At 42.9% G+C, this 18898-nt stretch overlaps 2 protein-coding genes across 20 annotated transcripts in view; one reads left to right on the forward strand and one right to left on the reverse strand.

Annotated features, from left to right (window-relative positions):
* The window catches only part of PKP4 (plakophilin 4), an 89564-nt gene extending 84566 nt beyond the window's left edge, over positions 1-4998 (reverse strand). For 12 of the 15 annotated variants that reach the window (XM_083406345.1, XM_083406343.1, XM_083406340.1 and 9 more), the window contains exon 1: positions 4692-4998. The gene's annotated coding sequence lies outside the window, so the exon portion shown is untranslated. Of the gene's footprint in view, positions 1-4681 lie in introns of all 15 variants that reach the window. The other 3 variants (XM_083406348.1, XM_083406341.1, XM_083406346.1) reach the window with 3 other exon arrangements.
* Positions 4400-18898, forward strand: part of CCDC148 (coiled-coil domain containing 148) — a gene marked incomplete at its 5' end in the record, with an annotated part of 101934 nt that continues 87435 nt past the window's right edge. The window contains 3 exons of one of the 5 annotated variants that reach the window (XM_083408834.1): positions 5093-5175; positions 8651-8824; positions 9625-9674. Coding sequence is in view for 3 of the 5 variants with exons in the window: in XM_083408831.1 (XP_083264957.1) it covers positions 4809-5175 (367 nt within the window). Of the gene's footprint in view, positions 4425-4808; positions 5176-5649; positions 5706-8650; positions 8825-9624; positions 9675-18898 lie in introns of those variants that run through there. The other 4 variants (XM_083408833.1, XM_083408835.1, XM_083408831.1 and 1 more) reach the window with 4 other exon arrangements.

The following is an 18898-nucleotide window of genomic DNA, read 5'->3' on the forward strand; positions in this document are numbered from 1 at the left end:
GACTGCCAAAGTCTTTTTTCCCAGATGCCTGCCCCTTTCCAATATTCTTGCCAAGTGCATAAAGCTGAATGCACACAGGTAAATGTGCATAAATTGCAGGCTTACTGCATTACAAATAATCCAGGTAGCACAGTTATCTTTTTAAAAGTTCTGTAATACTGGCAAGAGGTCAAACAAAAGAGAAGTGGGTCAGACAAAAGAGAATATTCTGTTTTGTCCTTTCCAGTCTCCTCACTCCCCCCCCCCCCACCGCCTGCCCCTCCACGCCATGAACACTTTTGCCCTTTGATTCAACAGCTGGTTGCACTACACTCAGAATATGCGAACAATGATATCCTGGCAGGACAAAAAACCTTAGTGATGGCTATTGGGTTTATTAAGCCTATAAGTATGAAGATCTATTATGATAATTAAGACATTTAAAATAAAGAGACTGGCTTCTCACACCACAGGCTTCTACAGCAATTCCCTCAGAATGTGTTTCACCTCTCAGTGCAGAAAATATCTTATTGGATTGCTCTTACAATATGAAATCACTTCATTCAATCATTCTTGAGGAGATGCTATACTTTATATGTCATGAGATCAGGAATTCACTTTATTATCTGAAACACAGTACCTAAACAAAAGAGAGAGATTGCCACTTAAAATGAAACACCCTGGTGAAATATCCTCTATAGCTGTGCAATAGGTTGGTGGCAAAAGGAGTAATATCTAGAAAAAGGTAAAGCTTGTAGCTGTGAGAAAACAGCTGGTGTCACCAAAGCACTGAGGTGGAAGGGGTGGGGGAAAGAATTTGAGGCTACTCTAGTGCCAAAATCAGACAGTGAGAATGGGTGGAGACATAGCGGGTTCTGATGATTCTAGGAATGGTTGCAGATGAGCAAGTTTGGGAGGGAGCTTGGAATTTGCTGGCTCTGAAACGGCTGAAGCACCAGAGGATGAGTAAAGGAAGTTCAGAGGAGCCAATATCATTTGGGAGTGAGTTAGGTATACGAATATAGGTATTTATCAAGCAGTTGCAGTGCCTAAGTATACTGGTAATTACTGTTGCATAAGAAATCTTCAAAATGCATTTTATCCTATTTTAATATCACCCAGCTTCCTTTACTCAGAAAGGAAAACTGGGCTGTCTGATAAGTCATTTGGTTCACAATAATTCTATGTAACGATTACAAAACTCCATCCAAACATGGTAATTCAAGCAAGCCTTCAGAAGCACAATGTCGATGCAAAATGTATAAAGCATTAGGTGCCTAGGACTCTCCCAAGAGCACTCCAGTTTTGACTGTACACATTGCTGTATTTAACAGTAGTGGGGATAGTGACAGTCAAGGATGCATAGGATACTGCTTACAATAAATACATTAGGGATGTGTGTGCGTGTTTTAAATTTCACTGAAACTCAAAAGTATGTTTTACAGTTAAAAAAAGCACATATCATCACTCATAAAATAGCATTCAGCATACAAGACGGCAGACGCCTTTGAATATAAAGCATTTCATCAGGGCAACAGCAATATCTGTTTTGAAGCAAGGTATATTACAGTTTTTAAAATGCTCTTGTGCAGGCACCTTTCAATTAAAAGTAATAGCCAAGCCACCATCTCTTATTTTGAATAACTGCCCCAAACATGTCAGAACAGCCAACTATGCGAAATGCTCTGGGACTTGCTTTGGCAGCTACCACTACAATTTCTTCTTAACCTAAGGATGGTAATTATTTCCTTTCATCTGGCAGAGGGGGAAAAATGAAACAGAAAACAACTACTTTTAAATCATGTTCAGACACGTACATTATTCCCTTTAACCTATGGCTGAACCATTGTGCCCCAAACTTTTCAACATGTTGTTTTGTCTCCCTTCCCCACCCCCACCCCACTCCAAGCCCCCTCCTCACAAATATCAAGTTAAGCGGTTTTGGCAGCTTCAATAGATGAATAGACCTAATACATGGTACTACGAGACATAAATCTGGGGAAAGACATGCTGGCAATTGTTATGCCCTGCTGCCATTCTGTGTTGTTCGAAATGGTAATTGACACGCCCAGTAATTTAACAGTACCAGACAGTCCTCTCTGCCCCATCTCTAGTAAAACACTTGCCTCTCTGTTCCTTAATCTGATTGGCATTATAGGGGTGTACATGAAGCTCACTATTGATAAGAAACAGTTATCCCTCTAATGCTCCATATGAAAACATCTCTAGATTATAGTTTCATGCACTGAATATAATGGGGAGTGGAATATGTTGTAAAACTCTTCCTATAATGCCACACAGCTTTAATACATTTTTTTCTCTGGTCCTCAGCCGGTTTTCTGCAGGGCTTCCCTCAGTTTCCATAGCTCTGCTTTGAGTCATGTACCAAAATGCTACAGTACTGAACTGAATGACGTCTGAATCATAACTTGGCACAAAATACGTTTGAAAGAGAGGGGGTAAGGCAAGCCCTTGCCTTGCTCGACAGGGATAGGTCAAACCAACAGTCATTAGAAGGGCCATCAAAAGTAGCCTTCAAGGGGAGGAATCTGACTAGACTCTGATCCTGTGTAATGCCATGCTCAAAGCATGCAGCACGGCTACTGCTTCTTCTCTCTCTGCAGCAAGGCGGCAGGAACGGGCTTTTTCCCTTTTGCTGTTCAAGAGATGGTCCAGTGACCTTTGGCTGTTCAGAGAGCTGGGCAAGAAGCGATCTGTTGCAGCGGGCTTCCGAGGCATTCCATGCATTCCTGCACTATCTAAATGCTCCAGGAACAAACAACGTGTCCCCCTCCCACACACAGGCACACACCTGCCTTCTCATTCGCCCAGAGCGCCAGCAGCTTCCGTCCACACACCACCACCACCACCGTCTGTCGCACTCCTCAAACACGCAGCCAAAACCAAGCAGTCACTGCCGCTGCTGCCCCCTCCTTCTCTCCCTACAGGGTGACTGCAGAGGGACAGTAGTTGGGGGTCCCCTACTGAGGAAACCCAGGGCAAAGAGAAAGAGAGAGAAAGAGAAAGCACGAGAGCTACAGACATTTTCTGGCTTCGCTACTCGAGCCTGGTTGCATGTGGCTCTAACAAGCAAATGGGAGAAAATACAAGATGGGGGCGAGGTCGAGTGAGGGGAGACTGCAGGTTAAGAGGGAAGGATTTAGAGGGCCAGGAAGAGAAAGGGGGGGGGGGTTTGGAAGCAGCTGGTTAACCAGGGAAACAAGAGGAAGGGGATAGGACGTTGTTGTCCCTCCCCGCTTTTAAAGACAAGAGGCTGAAGAAGCAGGAAGAAATTTATACCAAGAGAACATGGGGAATTCAAGCAAAGATGAGGGAATGGGCAGGGAATTGTAAGGGTTTAAAGGACATGCAAAAGGCAGGGGAGGATTGAAGGGGCTTATACTCAAGCAGACAAGGGCGTGGGGTTTTACTGGGGCTCAGTGAATGAAAAAGTACAGGGGAGGGGGGGGAATACTGAAAAGCAGTATTACTTGTAAAATAGAGTATAAAAAGCTTTATAGGAACCAGAGGACATTCACTCTGAGAAGAGGCCAGAACTAAAAAGGGAAGCTATTTAAGGAAATAATCGTCTATTAATGAGGGAAATGCAAAGGTTTTAGAAAGCAAGAAATGAGGTTAAGAAAAGGGAATAAGAATGTATTGAGAGTGCTTTTAGGGGATATTTTGCGATACTGGAGGGGAAAAACATTCTCAGGGCAAAGGGGTAAAACTGAGATTAAGCAAAAGACACTTGATGGGGATAGGTATTTGAGGGGGCAGATATTAATGTGGAATCATACAGGAAGGTAGATTCATGGGAAGCCTAATTATGCAAGGAAGGGCAAAGGAGATCAGTAATAAAGAGGAAGGAATTTCCATAAGGGAAGTTGTTAACATGAGAAAGCAGGGTATTTAGGTGGAGTCGGTTGAGCAGGAAGGGAAACTGATGGGGAGAAAGAAAAGGACACTCTGGGGACAGGAGGAGGGAAGAGTAATCGAAAGACTCATGTTTTAGGATGGAACCACAAGCAGGGCAGAGGTGTTTAGAGGGAAAGGATGAGAACCAACGGGAAAGGTTACTTAGAGGGTAAATGAGTGGATCTTTGGAGGAGGCGATGAAGGAAAGGAGAAAAACTGAGCAGCAGCGATGTTTTTAAGGACATTAAAGGGGCTGAATAAGCAAGGAAGGGATAGGCAGTTTAAGCAGAGCCAAACAAAGCAGAGGAAACACATTTTTACCAAGGGAGGGACTAATTATGGAGCTTGGCAAATCTGGTGTGTGTGAGAGAGGGGGTGCTGGGGGGGAATAAAAATCAAAAAGCAGATCTTCGTAAAGGGGACAGAGTAAGATGGGAAGGGAGAGGCGAGCAGGAGGCAAAAAAAGAGCAGAGCAAAACCATTTTCGAGCAGGAGATCTGAGCTCAGGCAGGCTGGAGAGGAAGCAGGTAAGGCAGGGAAGAGGCGAAGGAGGGAGAGTTTTGAAAGAAGCTTAAGAAGAACAAGGGGAAGGTGGCTGGGGGAAAGGTCCGGGGAGTGAAGATTTCCTTCCTCGCTCCCTTCATCCAACCCAGGAAGATTCCCCCCCCCCCAACACAGGTTGCTCCTTTCTGTGCCCCTCTTTTTCTGCACCCGCCGCAGCGCTGGGTGCTGAGCTGCCTTGCCTCCCTCCCTCCTTCCCTCGGAGACAGAGCGGCTGAGATACCTCCACTCACCGCGTTCAGACGGAGCGGGCTGGGCTGGGAGGGGGGCGCCCCGCCGGCGCTGGGTCTCGGCTTGCGCGGAGGGGCCGCAGCCACCCCGCCGGGAAGGGCCCCTACCCCGGGGTGTCCATGATCGTGCTGCTAATGTGCCACCGCCGAGCAGCACAGAGGAGTCCTCCTCCTCCTCCTCTTCCTCCTCCTCCTCCCTCCTCGCAGGCTCTCTGCTCCCGCTTCTTCCCGCCCCTTCGCTTCTCCTCCTCCCTTCTCGGAGCTAGACGTCAACAAGGCGCCCTGCCCTGCGCCTCGCCCCGATTGGAGCAGCGAGCCTCGGGAGGGGTCGCCATTGGCCGCCGGCTCGCGTCAAACCGGCCAATGGAGGGGAGGCCTGAGGTTGCTAAGGTTACTGATGCTGTGAGGAGACCCGGCGGAGTGGAAGAAGGGGAGGCTGCGGTTCCTTCAGGCCAGGCTGGCGTTTTGCAGGGGGGGCGGCCGTTGGGTGTGTATAACTGTTGGGACTTCCCGGGGTGGTGGTCGTGGAAGTGGAATTATTATGTGGTACCAGGAAGGGAAAGATAGCCGTGATAAAAATAAAATAAAAACTGGGTGAGGAAGGAGTAAACGCGCAGGCGGATCCTGTGGCCACTGGTGACTGTGGGGATGGCCCTCAAGACGCAGCGCATGATCATAGGATGGCAACCCTTGCGCTGTTCTTTCTGCGCGGGCGCGCAAGCACACGCACGTGTGGGCTCCTCATTTCCCGCCAGAAAAGGCTCCACCTTTTCAGTGTTTTGGTTTTTTTAAAAAAAGAACGATTGTTAGAACTGTAGGGACCCCAAGGGTCATCTAGGGCAACCCCTTGCAATGCATGCAGGATGAGTGTGGGGGGGAGGGGATGGGGAACAAAGAAAGTGGTAATTAAAGTTCATTTTCTGGACTTTCCCCATAGCTGTCTGCGTGACCTTTGCATGGCTGCTTTTTAATCGGAATGGAGGGGGTGCTTGCTTCGGATACCGAACTTGTAATCAGGTGTCACATTGGGTACTCTTTTTCACTCTTGTGGTGAAATGGTGGATTTCCCATCCCAAACTCGGGCTTCTCCATTTATATTTCTGAGTGAAGCAGAGGTTCTTCTCTATGGCTATGGAAGCAAAGGGTGGGTAGCTATTCCAGAGGAGATAATACAGTACAAAGAATGTTATGTAGAATTCCCACATCATATTGTGCCTATTGCTTGAGACAGTTCCTATTGTGTTTCCTGTTCCTGATTAACTGCTGTCTTTATTTTATTTTTGGTGGGGTTGTGGTGGAGGGTTTGGGAATGCCATTAAATAATGTTAATGTTAATGCATTCATACAGTAGGGATGTGGGTGGCGCTGTGGGTTAAACCACAGAGCCTAGGACTTGCCGATCAGAAGGTTGGCGGTTCGAATCCCTGTGACGGGGTGAGCTCCCATTGCTCGGTCCCTGCTCTTGCCAACCTAGCAGTTTGAAAGCACGTCAAAGTGCAAATAGAAAAATAGGTACCGCTCCGGCGGGAAGGTAAACGGTGTTTCCGTGTGCTGCTCTGGTTCGCCAGAAGCGGCTTAGTCATGCTGGCCACATGACCCGGAAGCGGTCTGCAGACAAATGCCGGCTCCCTCGGCCTATAGAGTGAGATGAGCGTGCAACTCCAGTGTTGGTCACGACTGGACCTAATGGTCAGGGGTCCCTTTACCTATTCATACAGTTGAGGATATGCTGTTTTTGCAGTTACCGTCTTCTCATCTCTAAAGCTAATAAGTGAGTAGGGTGTAGAACCAATATTGGTGGTGCAGAATATTCCACTGCCTTCATAGTTGTGGTGACAGTGGGGCAGGGTGGCAGGTTTTTTCATTTTCCTTCTTCTTGACTCCAGTGGGAGGGGAATTACAACACTCCACCACAACTGACATAGCTTCTGTTCCCTTTGAGGCCATGTTGACCAAACAGGGGAGCCTAGGATAACACTAGCAGCTTCATACCCAGTGTTTCTCGAGAATTCCAAGAAACCAAAAAATCAGTGCAGTTTTGAAAGCTTCAGTCTGCCATCTTGGTTCAAAATGACATCCATTTGTATAAAAACATAGACTAAAATCTGCTCCTTGAACTCAAGAACCATCGTGTAAAACTTAGTTATCTATCTTAAGAAATGTCTAAATGTATCGTGAACAAACAACTTTCCAAAATATTTAGTAGTTGTTATAGAGCAGTTATTATTCTCATATAACATCCTCTTTGTTTTTAAATCATATGATTGCCTCCAGACTGCAGCAATGCTGATTCTTTCTTGATTGTCTAAATACAAAATGCCAGTGTACTGCTTTCTTTCAATCCTCTTGATGATTTTCCCCTTCAATCCTATTGAGATGTTAGCTGTTGCTAGTTGTGACTGAGGTTCAGCTATGCTATACTAAATAGAACCACATCCATTGTGAGATTAAACATTAAACATTCACAAGCTTTAAAAACGGAAATGCAGGAGACAAGAAAGAGCCTTCAGCAATGTGCAATAGGGAGGAGAGCTTGGGTCAGAATAGGGTGTGTTACAAGTATACAATAACGTCCCGCTTCTCATTTCTGGAATGTTGGAGGCTACGCTGTGTGTTTATGGCACAGGGTTTTAACTTGGCACTTATGCCTTTCTCCTGCAGTAATGTAATTGTTATGCACTAACCACTCCAGGCTGGAAGAATCCCAGGCACCTGCTTGCCTAAATATTTGATAAAAGTACCTTAAGAACTTCAGATTTGTGTTGCAGCTGTGATCAGCGCTGATACTGAAAAGTTGGAAGAGAGTAAGATGCTATTGTAAGAAACTGCCAGTGAGTAAGGTTGCCATATTTTGTGACACCTCAAAAGTTGTTGAGCTTTTTTTAGACAAACCCCAAAGTTGATGAACAATTTTTCGATCCAGAACAAACCGCTGCACCCCCCCCCCCCGGACGTCACTTCTGCCTTTGAAATCCCATTCCTGGTGTATGGCAGCCCTAAATAATGGTGCAGTCCTGTACTTGAGATCTGGAGTTGTGTGATTTGGTGAAAGTCCTTCCACACTGGAGGATGACCAAACCACTGCTGCCATGATAGATCTGCTGACTGAATACCACAGAAACACTAGTTGAACATGCTGCTGGTGGAGCCAATCCACCATTGAAGACATCGGCGGAATGGCTGATCTGGAGTAGAGTCATGGGCAGAGGTTATGTGGCATAGGACAGGAGAATGCTTATGCCATATTCTATTATCCTTCAGTCCATGACCACACTCCTTTGGATGGTGCAAAAAAATTATAAAAAAATCCCCATTGACTTCAGCATGTCCTGGCTCATCCTCTTATCTGGTTGGCAAAATATTTTTTTTCCTTTCCTGGGTGGCCCTTGACCCTTTGTCCCAGGAGTGCTCTGTGTGCTTTCTGGAGGCATCCTATCCTGGGAGCTGTGTGGGTGCTGAATTGCAGGGTTTTTTCCCCTTCCCCTTTGCGTTTTGTACTCCAAAACAGTGGTTGTGAGTACTACAAGGGGATTCAAGCTGCAACCTAGAGGGATCCCTGGAGCCTAGCTTTGCCAATGTTGTTGCCCGTGCTGATGGATTGGGTTTGCTTTGGTATTCTGTATGTTGTGGTGAGATGTTTGTGTGCTGGGAGCATGTCCCAGAGGTGAGTTCATTGCATCCCTCTGCATGTGGGCATGATTGTTAGACACTGGTGGTGTTTCCAGTGATGATGGATGCCTGCTGGTCTTCTTTTAAAAAAACATTTTTGTATTTTATGTGTGTTCCTCTCTATGCCTGGGCTAATCATGTATAAGAATGTGGTCATCGTTTTGCAGGCGTAGAGGCATATATACCACCCCGGGCGTAATGGAAGTGTAGGACTGCTCTGTAATTTTCCTTAGGAGACATTCCAAATGGCTACTTTAACACTAAACACAGCTTGTGAAACTTTTCTCTCACAGTTTCTGAGGGCAAGAACAGAACAAAAAAAATCAGTTCCTGGATCACTGACAGTCTTCAAGATTACATACCACACGACAATCTAGGAGCAAAATGGAATTTGATAACGTAGAAGCTCTGTGAAGCTTCACTTTCTGTGGCACATCCATTTCCAAGAGTTTCTGAAATATTGTGCTGTAGGTGATTAAGAAAAAAGAACTATAATTGGGGTTTGTTTAGAGATGCAATATACAAAAAGCATGGATTGGTTTCCTGCTCTCAGAATAAGGAGCTTGGCTTTATAGCTGATTAATGTTCTAGTATAAGTGTGATAACTTTAGAAAAGTTTCACATGGTTATCACTTTTCCCATTCATAACTATTGTAGGCGACTCAGACTGCTGCATTGAAATTTTTATAGTGGACTCTGCGTCTAATACCCAGCCCTAAACATATTATATGGAACTAAGTCCTATTGAAATAAATTGGGCTAGCTTACAAGTAATGATTTTAGGATAAGAGTGTTAATGTGATAGGATTCCTCCCTTCCCGACTCCCTGGGTCTCCATCCTCAATTTTGTTGGTTGGCTATAATTTCATTTAGTGCTGCTGATGTTACATCGTAAACTTCCAGCTAAAGACCTTCAGGCCTAATTACAGCTTTAATGTGTAACCACTTCTGGATTGAGTCCAATTTTTGTATAATACACTATTGTGCTCATGCCCTGGGCTGATGCTATTGCACACAAATAAAAGCTTGTTACATGATTAGAAACATCTTCTTTTGGGTGTGAAGCTAAGCTAACTTTTATGTAAAAGTATGAATATAATAACCAAGGCAGCATACAGTCACTTGTAAAGATCCTGTGCCAATTTGCAGTGGGCAGTTATCTGTCAGCATATTGCAGAATATTCCATAGTTGTTTCAACAAAGCTTATGGAAAGTTCAAAAATGTTTAAACTTCTAAATTAAATTGTAACAGATATTTCTTTTGAAGGTGCCTTGAATACTGTACGTGGAATGAACATACAGTATTTCCTCATGGAAGTATGTTTGTTTTAAATCAGTGAAAATTCTGTTTAAATGTGTGTAAGTTGTTCATAATTTTGCAGTTTGATTTAAAAATAAGAACAGAATGGTTTTGGGTTGGTGGGTTGTGATAAAATGGCTGCTGCTTCACTGTATTTCTGAGCAAATAAAGAGTAAGATTTGGACTGTAATTTATATTTGATGCAACAGTTTCTTGCTCCAAATGTTCAGCATGTTCAACAGATGGACATTTCTCGACCTTTGTGGTGGTCAGTGATGTAGGTTTCCTGAAAATTTTCGAACTGGGGTAATTTGCATAGTATAATTTTCAGTTTGCATCAGAAATTTTACTAGTGCCCAAGAGAGTGATCTAATTTAGCATGCTTACTTTACTTGCTTAGTACTGTATTTGCAGTTGGCATCCATTCCCTGTTACTAATGAACTTATGGGTAGGAAAATTTTCCACAGGGAAGAAAAAGCTCTAGGGGGAAAGTTCTGTTTTGGAAGATATTCTGCCCCACAAATAAAAACAAATAAACAAGGCAATAGATGTGGTTGGTTTTACTGTTGCTGCTTTATTTAAGTTCTCATAGGCTTTGTTCAGACTTATTTATTATTTACTTATTTTAAAATATTTATATACTTATGTGTATCCAGAATTTCCTAGCAGTTACAAATTAAAACGGCATCAAAAAACCGAACAATAAAATGAATACAATCAGCAGAATTAAAACTAAGCAGCTGTGAAATCCTGGGACCTTAGAGTGAAGAATGGATAATAATAATAATAATAATAATAATAATAATAATGGCATCCACATGGGTACACAGTGGAAAGTGTGTTATGTGAGCAAGATAACCTGTGCATCCTGGCGTAGTAGCCTTACCTTCATACATTTTCCATTACAAATATTTGAATTCTGATGTGCATAGGTGCTATATGACATGTAGCTCTCTTACATCTGTGGGAGTGGGTGCATAACTGAGGCACCAGGTTTTCCCAGCATCATTATAAAATTCTGTTCCATCATCAAATCAGTATGTTACATTTGCAAGAGAAAATCTGTTCTCTGGTCATACTTCAGGAAATTATGATGATATCTAAACTTAAAGAACTACACAGGAATCATTGGCTTGGTGAAAATCCATTCAGCATTCCTGAAGTTGTGAGGCTTCAAAGTTCCCAGTTTAGTCAGTCATTTAATTTAAGAGCAAGTTACTCAGCACATGCTAATTGTCAGACTGACACTTCCCAGATGGAAGCTGCTTCCCAAAAGGGAAAAAAAAGCCTGTCACCAGAGTTAGAAGACAGCTGCAGTGGAAGGCAGTAAGTGGGAAGGGAGAGATGCTATACATGTTGCTTGCATGGAATGTGCTAGTGCATGTGTACATTTTTATGAGAGAGGAGCTGCCACAATTTCACTTGGAATTGTATGGCTCACTTTCTCTGATGATCTGCTGCTCATCTCTTTGAGATCTCTGCTGTGGTCTTTTGATTTGAAGCCTGTGATAACATTTGATTGCATTCTGGGGTTGTTATACGCAACTTTGTCTCAGCTTTAGTATTCTCTCACAGAGCAACATGTGGGGATAACAGTAATGGACTATATTATATGCCTAGTACACTTCCTGATCCGTAGACATATAGGTATAATATAGGTATAACAATAAAAACAGCCTGCTCTGCAGGATGGATGTAAACTGATTTCTGAGATAACCAGTTAAAAAAACCCACATGCATATTAAAGTGAAATATAAAACTTTTTTTTTTAGAGCTCTAATAAAGTTAACATTTTTCGTGCACACACCCTAGTTCCTATTATTAAGTAGGGTAAAAAAAGCCTTCCATCTAAGAGGAGTTGAGGCTTACTAACTTACACTGACTAATGCACCAAAAAGCATAGAAATTGTCCTTTAAGGTGTCCGCTATAACTTCCACATCATGTACACAGCAAATGAATGTCCTTTATCTTGTACAGTAGTATGTGTATGTAACCCGAGGCACCACTGTATTTGCTTAAAACTTAGCCTCTATGCACTTAAACTTTTTCCTGATCTTTCAGCTCCAATCCTACTGTTCTCCAAGTTGTGGAATACTAAAGATCAGGGCATCATGTATGCTCTGACCACCTAACTGTACACTGGCTCACTGCTTTTCCTATATACTCATCTGGGTTAGATTGAAAACGGATTGTGTATTGGGGTGTGTGACAAGATTGACAAGCAGATTCAGCAAAGGGCACACAGCTGGGGAGAGACAGGCGCCGGATGATGTCTGCATCATCAGGATAAAAGGAGCAAGATAAAGGAAAAGGTGGTTCTTGCAATTATGAATAAACATGTATGCCATGCATAAGAGTTCTCCACCCCTACTGTAATCTGTTCAGTTTTTGGTGGGTGGGTTGGTTGGTTGAGCAGCTGGCTGCCCATAGCCCCCAAGCCACCTCACTACTATAGTGCTACAATGCCATGCAATTCTGTTTTAGGCCTGTCAAAAGAGGATGGGAGGTTTAATACTTCACACTGGGGTATATTGAATGTATAAGAAAGGAATAATGTGATAAATCTAGGGTACCAGAGTCTGTTAGTGAATGGTAGAAATTAACAAACTGTAGTATGTAGATAATATTTGGCATATGAGGGGGAAATGCAAGCTGCAGACCTGTGCCAGACAAGAAATTCATATGTTAGCTTATGCACACCAGCCAGACTGGGCTAGCTAAATGCAGAGCCATTGAGAAATAATGGGGAGCCAGGTACTGGGCCCTTAAGGGCAATTGACAGTGCAAAAAGTTATCCATCCCCTGAGCTGAGGAGTGGGCAGAGACAGGAGATTTGGGAGGTTGCCAGGATGATGGTGGAAAGGGAGGCGTGATGTCATAGAAAAATATGTCCTTTTTGAAATATAAAAGTGTTCTGGGAACAAAAAGTAGGCAGAACTCTATGCAGTGCTGGCTGAAGGAGGCTGCACTGAGAGACAGCGAGCCATGATTGATTGTTGCTTTTGATCTGAGCTTGCTGACACTATGAGAGGGGCAGTGAGAGACACACTTCACATACAGTGGTACCTCAGGTTACATACGCTTCAGGTTACAGACTCCGCTAACCCAGAAATAGTACCTCGGGTTAAGAATTTTGCTTCAGGATGAGAACAGAAATCGTGCTCCAGTGGCAGTGGGAGGCCCCATTAGCTAAAGTGGTACTTCAGGTTAAGAACAGTTTCAGGTTAAGAACGGACCTCTGGAACAAGTTAAGTACTTAACCCGAGGTACCACTGTATAATGTTCTTTGCCCTCTCCACTGAAGACTTTAGGTGTAAATATGCGTGAAATAAACCATATTTCTTAAAGACACTAGCTTCCTCCACGCCTCAATTTCCCCAACAGAAACATAACCCTGGGCGAGCACTTGGAACCCCCTACAATCTTGCTACCACTCGGCAGAGATTCAGGGTGGCGTTCAACCTTCATGGCACTATCTTTAAGGCAGGGGTGAGAAGTCTGCAGCTCTCGACTTTGCTGAATCCCAACTCCCGTTGCTCCTGACCATTGGCCATGCTGGCTGGGGCTGATAGAAGCTGGAGCCCAGCTACATCAGTCAGGCCACAGGTTCCTCCTCCCTGCTTTAAAGGGCCTGTAATGAAACCTCGGCTACTTGCCTGGGGTGATTGAGTCCTGCTGGGTGTGTCTCATTTGTTGTATGTCTCTATACCTACGCTGGAGGGGAAGGAAATGTTTATGAGCTGCTCTGCCTTGCTACGAGATGTCTGTATTTTGTGTGTGTTAGCTTATTTCTAATAAAAGGGAAGCTATTCATGAACAAACTTGCCTCTGCCAAGTGTTCACCTGAGAACTATTGGGGTATGGAAGCCTGAGTACCCCACCCCTGGAACCCACAGGCAACTGCACGTAAAATTGTACATTATATATTTCTCAAGTTGGGGCTGCATCAACTATCTACTATCCTTCCTGCCTTGCAGTGATTGCGTTGAATGAGATAAGAGCCCCCCCCCCCCCCGGTTTGTTTTAGGTATGCTCCAGCACCCCCTTTTCTGCAAGAAATTCCATGGAATTCCATGCGATTTATTTTTGAGGAGATATATATAAGATTCCGCTTCTAGCCTTAATAATGCTCTTCAGCAACTCTGACGAAACAGAATTTAGGCTGACAGGTCTATAATTTCCTGGATCTAGTTTTTTTAACTTGAAGTTATGTTGGCTGCCTGCCAATCGCTCAGTACTAAAAAGGCTGTTTTTGGTGATGTTGCATATTTTAGTTTAAAGACCAACAGTTTCACAATGCAGGGTTCCAGCTGCACCCAAAGGTGGGTGTATTTATGGAGGTGGCAGGAATCAAACTCTTAATTCTCATCTCAGATCCAAGAAAAGTAATTCCTACTTAACATTATTGCCAGCTTCAATCAGCAGCAGGAGACAAGCATTATAACAATCACAGTCCACAGCAACCCTTTCTGATGGCAATTAATGTGCCTACCAAGCAGCCTACCTGCCTGTTAATGCTGTGCCTCAAAGGTACACTGAGAATATTAATAGAATACTAAGGAGGTGAGCCATATAAGAAAGGAGCTGAAAATCTGGGGATCCTGCATGCCTTGGAGATACATATCTGTATACACCATGCATACAGAAAGAATGCTGCAGTGTTAACTTTATTTGTTTCCTCTAGTCCAGGGTTTGGCAGACTTGAGATTTGCTTTGGTTTTTTACTAGGACCCCAAGATCCACTGACCAGAACCATGTGCAAAATATCCCCTTAGAATTAAAGAAATCGGAGCTAAATAAGTCTGAGTGCCAGAATTGAACTGGGCTCACATTTCTTCCATACAAAAATTCACTCTTGGTTACCCACCCCTGCACCCAGGCACCACTACTACTGGTTTTCTTCTTCATTTCAACAGAATAATTGTGTATGTGTAAAGAATTTATTTTGTTGCTAAAAAAGTCAGTCATCACCCAGAGAGATCTACCAATAGAGCCTGATCTGCTTTGAAATCAGTTGAAATCAGTGGTTGTTTTTACACTAGGACCTTTTAGCACTGCTGAGACAGTGTTTTTCTGTAATCAGCCAGAAGTAGAATTAAAATGATGAGTCCATGCAGCACTTAATAATGTTTGTTACATGACGACAGAGCCTTCTATAATGTTTACTTATGAGGAAGTCCTTTTCAGCAAAGGTTCCCTGCAAAGCTGCTTTCTTGTGGACTTCTGTCACTAATTGGTTTGTTTAGACATGGCGTAGCATTAGTGATGAATGATCCCTTAGTCGGTTCCTACCCCACCCCACCCCCCTTTAAAAAACAGCAAAGTAGTGGTATTTATCAGTAAAAGGAAAAAAAGAACCAGTAACTAAAGCACCAGCTCCTATAGTTTGGATAATTGGAAATTAGTGTTTCTTGCATAGAGTTACACTTTTAGTTTGCTATTTGGTGTTACAGGTTGTTATGGCACCCAAAACTATGGTTAGTGCTTTCTGTCCAAACCAGAATTGGAACACTGCAAACCAGTGTTCAAGAAGGGAGATGAGTGTGCAGAAGCCCACAAGTCATTCTGATCTTCCAAACCACAGTTTCATGGATTGTCTAAGGACCAAACTAGATGACTTGTAGATGTTTTCCACAAGTCTTTTTCTTTAAAAAAAGAATTAAATAGCAGCACAGTAGGAAACTGACTAGAACCTTGGTACATGGGGAAGGATTAGCTATTTCTCCCACATCATGGTCCTGATGAAAAAATTACCCCTCAAACAACTATTTGCCTTGGGTATGAAGCTGGCATTGGTGACAATGGTAGCTTTCCTCTTGTGACAAATAGCAGCTTGGAAATTGGGACCATGGTACAGGGAAAATGTTTAGCCCCCACCCCTTTTCACATGCCCCATTCCCAATCCCAATCAGGTTTGCCCCCTGCCCCCCTCACACTGCTATTATTTGTTTAAAACATATATGAAATGCATTCACACATTAATTGCATCTTCTAGTTTGGCCCGGAACGGAGCCATAAAGTGGGCTTCACTGTTGCAAAGAGACAGGGAGAGCATCTCTGCCTGCCTCCGATCAAATCCAGCACTATAGAAGAACCTCTTTTGAAAAGTAAACCACTTGAGCTTCCAAAATATCTACTATTTGCACAATCAGGACTGAGTTAAACTATGCCGAGTACTAATTTCCCTCTAGTTGCAAACTGTTGCTAATTAAGCGCCACTGCAAAATCAAGGTAGTCTTGTTCTGAAGGGCTCTGTGTGATAATGTTCCTATTCCCAATTATGCTCTTTTAATTTTCTCTTCTCCATCTTAACATCTCCTAAATGTATCCTCGGCTCATCTCTCCCTCTCCTTCCTATACAGGCATATGTGTGCTGAAGAAATAATATATTTGGGGAAGGCTTTTAGTACTAAATGTACGGAAAAATAAATGATACAAAATATAATATTGTGACTATGACACAAATATATATAAATAATCCTGTGTCTAGATAAAACTGTTTCATAGCAATGTATTGCATAGATGCTTCAGTAGTATTTTGTGTTAATTTAGATTCATGTCTTCTTTGTGTTTCATAATGGAACTATGCTGCTCGCTCTCTTAATATTGAAGGCACTGGCTTTACTGCACTGAATGGCAAAATGGTTGTAATTCTTTTTCCTCTCTGCAGAATGATGTCTCTGAATAGTAGGCTGGATGTTTAGATCAGTTCCCCCTCAAATCGCTCTTCCTGATTTAGACTTCACCCGTATCTCCCTGAAAATAATACAACATCCAATATGCTTCTTTGCTTCTCTATATATTTAACAAAAATACAAAACTACTTCCTTCCTGCTCCAGTGCTCAGTCTAGTAAAGTATTTTCATAACAATCACAGGATAAAAACATCCTGTTTGTATGCACTCTTTTATATGCTTGGCTATATGTATGTAAAATGTGCATCTTCCAACTATTCTATTAATGGCCGCCAATCTTGCATAAAGTAAATGTGGGCAGATGCACCTGGTTCTGCTCCACTGAGCTATAGGAAGAATTGAATTATTATTATTTTTTACTTGTCAAAACCCCAAAGTTTATCACAGTGGAGTAGCGTCTATACATCGGGGTTGGTGAAACCAGCTCCTGCCAGGGACACAGACCCAGGATGCACGCAAAAATCACCTGTCAGACTATGGAGTGTCTGGTGTATGTGTGTGGCGATGCACCACCACTGTCACAGAAAGATAAAAAAAGGGAGAAGACCCCCTTATCTTTCTCTGTGTATTGGTTTTGGCTGCACAGGAGATTATGGATCTACAGGAGATCACTATGGGAAAACCTGTTTCCACTGCTGGCTGCATAGATGTTGGTCCTACAGACTTAGATGGAATTTATTTATGCTTAGAATCTTAGCCAAAGCACTTAGGGCCAAAATGAGAGTCTGTAACAGATAATAGAATTTAACAGATGATGTTAGCAGAATATAATATTGGCACTGGGTAATAGTCTTGCTGCTGCTAGATAAACATCTTGGCATTGCTTTCCATTTATCAAAAACAAATTCTGAGGCACAGTCTAGGGACTCTTTTGTCATGCAAGAAGCATTGCACTTTTACAGCAGGCTTCTGTTACAGTGACTTTATTTCTTTTACATTTAGTGACTGATGTAGATTTAATCATTTTATCTGATGGATGCCAATGCAGAAGAGTGATAGTTGTTCACCCTACCGTTATTGGAAAGTGCCTCCTCTCTGCAATAGGGAACAAGGAAAGTTATGGTTTGAATCAGTCAGCTGAAGGTCAGGTTACATATATTGGGGGAAAACAAGCCAAAACTTGGTTTGCTTTCTTTTGAAAAGGCAGTTAACATTTCATTGGTGTAAAGAGTGTGAGAAAGATCCACATGTGGGTGATCAGCATTATAGGTGTCACTGGGATCAGTGCTTTTGTTTTCTGACTAGGAAGTGGAGCTAACAGGTTGGCCAAACTGAATTCTATTGGTGGAGAAAGCTGTGAAAATTACCACTGTAAAAATTCAAGATCTTGGCAAAAAGCCATTTGTTTACTTGATGAGTTTTGCTGTTGAGCTTCTCCTTTGCACCAAGACTACGCCTGTTGTAACCCCCCACTCCCACCCCAAACTGAATGAAAGGCACCAAATTACATTATGGCAAGCTTAAATTACATTATGGCAAGTTTCAGCCCACTTCTTGTACAGCAGGATGTCATTCCTGCCTTTGCCTGTCTGGAATTGCAAAAACAAGCATCTGACAGGACGCAATACATGATCGGTGGTCAGAGTTTTGGCACAGATTTCAATCACACTTCACAAAGTGCATAGGACGGTAACTGTACCGTCCCTTGGCCAAAGAAGTAGAGAAAGCTTCTTGTGTTGCTCCAGCAACTGATAGTTGGGAACTTATACTCTGTTTTGGGAGTATGTTACGAGGTGTGATCAATTTCCTGAAGGTTGACTTCCTGCTTGGCAGGGGGTTGGACTCGATGGCCCTTGTGGTCTCTTCCAACTCTATGATTCTATGATTCTAGTCCTATGCCATTTATGTTCGGTGGGGGTTTCTCCCAAGTAAGGGTGCACGGTATTACAGCCTGAAATTTAAAATCCTTCTCCTCTCTTTTTCTGAATTAAGCCCTTTGAAAAGGACAAGCTTACTGTCTGCTACTGTCTAACTCTGAAATGCATGCATTTGGTCAGCAGAAATGGTTTGTATAGGGGTTTTGTAAAAAAGACAAATCCCCAGCTGAATTGCTTGATTCAAGTTAGCTTGGCAGACATGGGTGACTTCAGTTCCTGCTTTCACATACTCCCTTTCAAACCTTTCCTCATATCAATAGACAGACTTTTTTATTTGGGGGGGGGGGTGTTTCAAAGTTCATTGCACCAAATGTGCTCCTTTTTGCTAAAGGAACCATACAGGGATTTGCTGGAGAGACCTTGTGAGAACCCCCAATTTCATAATAATGTGCTATTATTTCATAAAAGAGATGAACTAATTCTTATTCATACTGTCAGAAAGAATTCCATAAATATTAAGTTGGTTGGATTTAAATGCTGACTGGATGTCATAATTCCACATTGTGTTAGATTCTATTGAATTCAAAAGTAAACAGATGAGTAGAGACCAAAGGGCAGCTTCCAATATTTGAAGGCTATAAATGTCAGATGCAGTGTCTAGATTCAGGACATATGAGCCTAAAAATACTTCTGTTAGATCAGTCCAAAGGCCAATCTAGTCCAGCAT

Source organism: Podarcis tiliguerta, assembly GCF_965153285.1.
Source record: "Podarcis tiliguerta genome assembly, chromosome: 1".
NCBI classification, from domain to species: domain Eukaryota; kingdom Metazoa; phylum Chordata; class Lepidosauria; order Squamata; family Lacertidae; genus Podarcis; species Podarcis tiliguerta.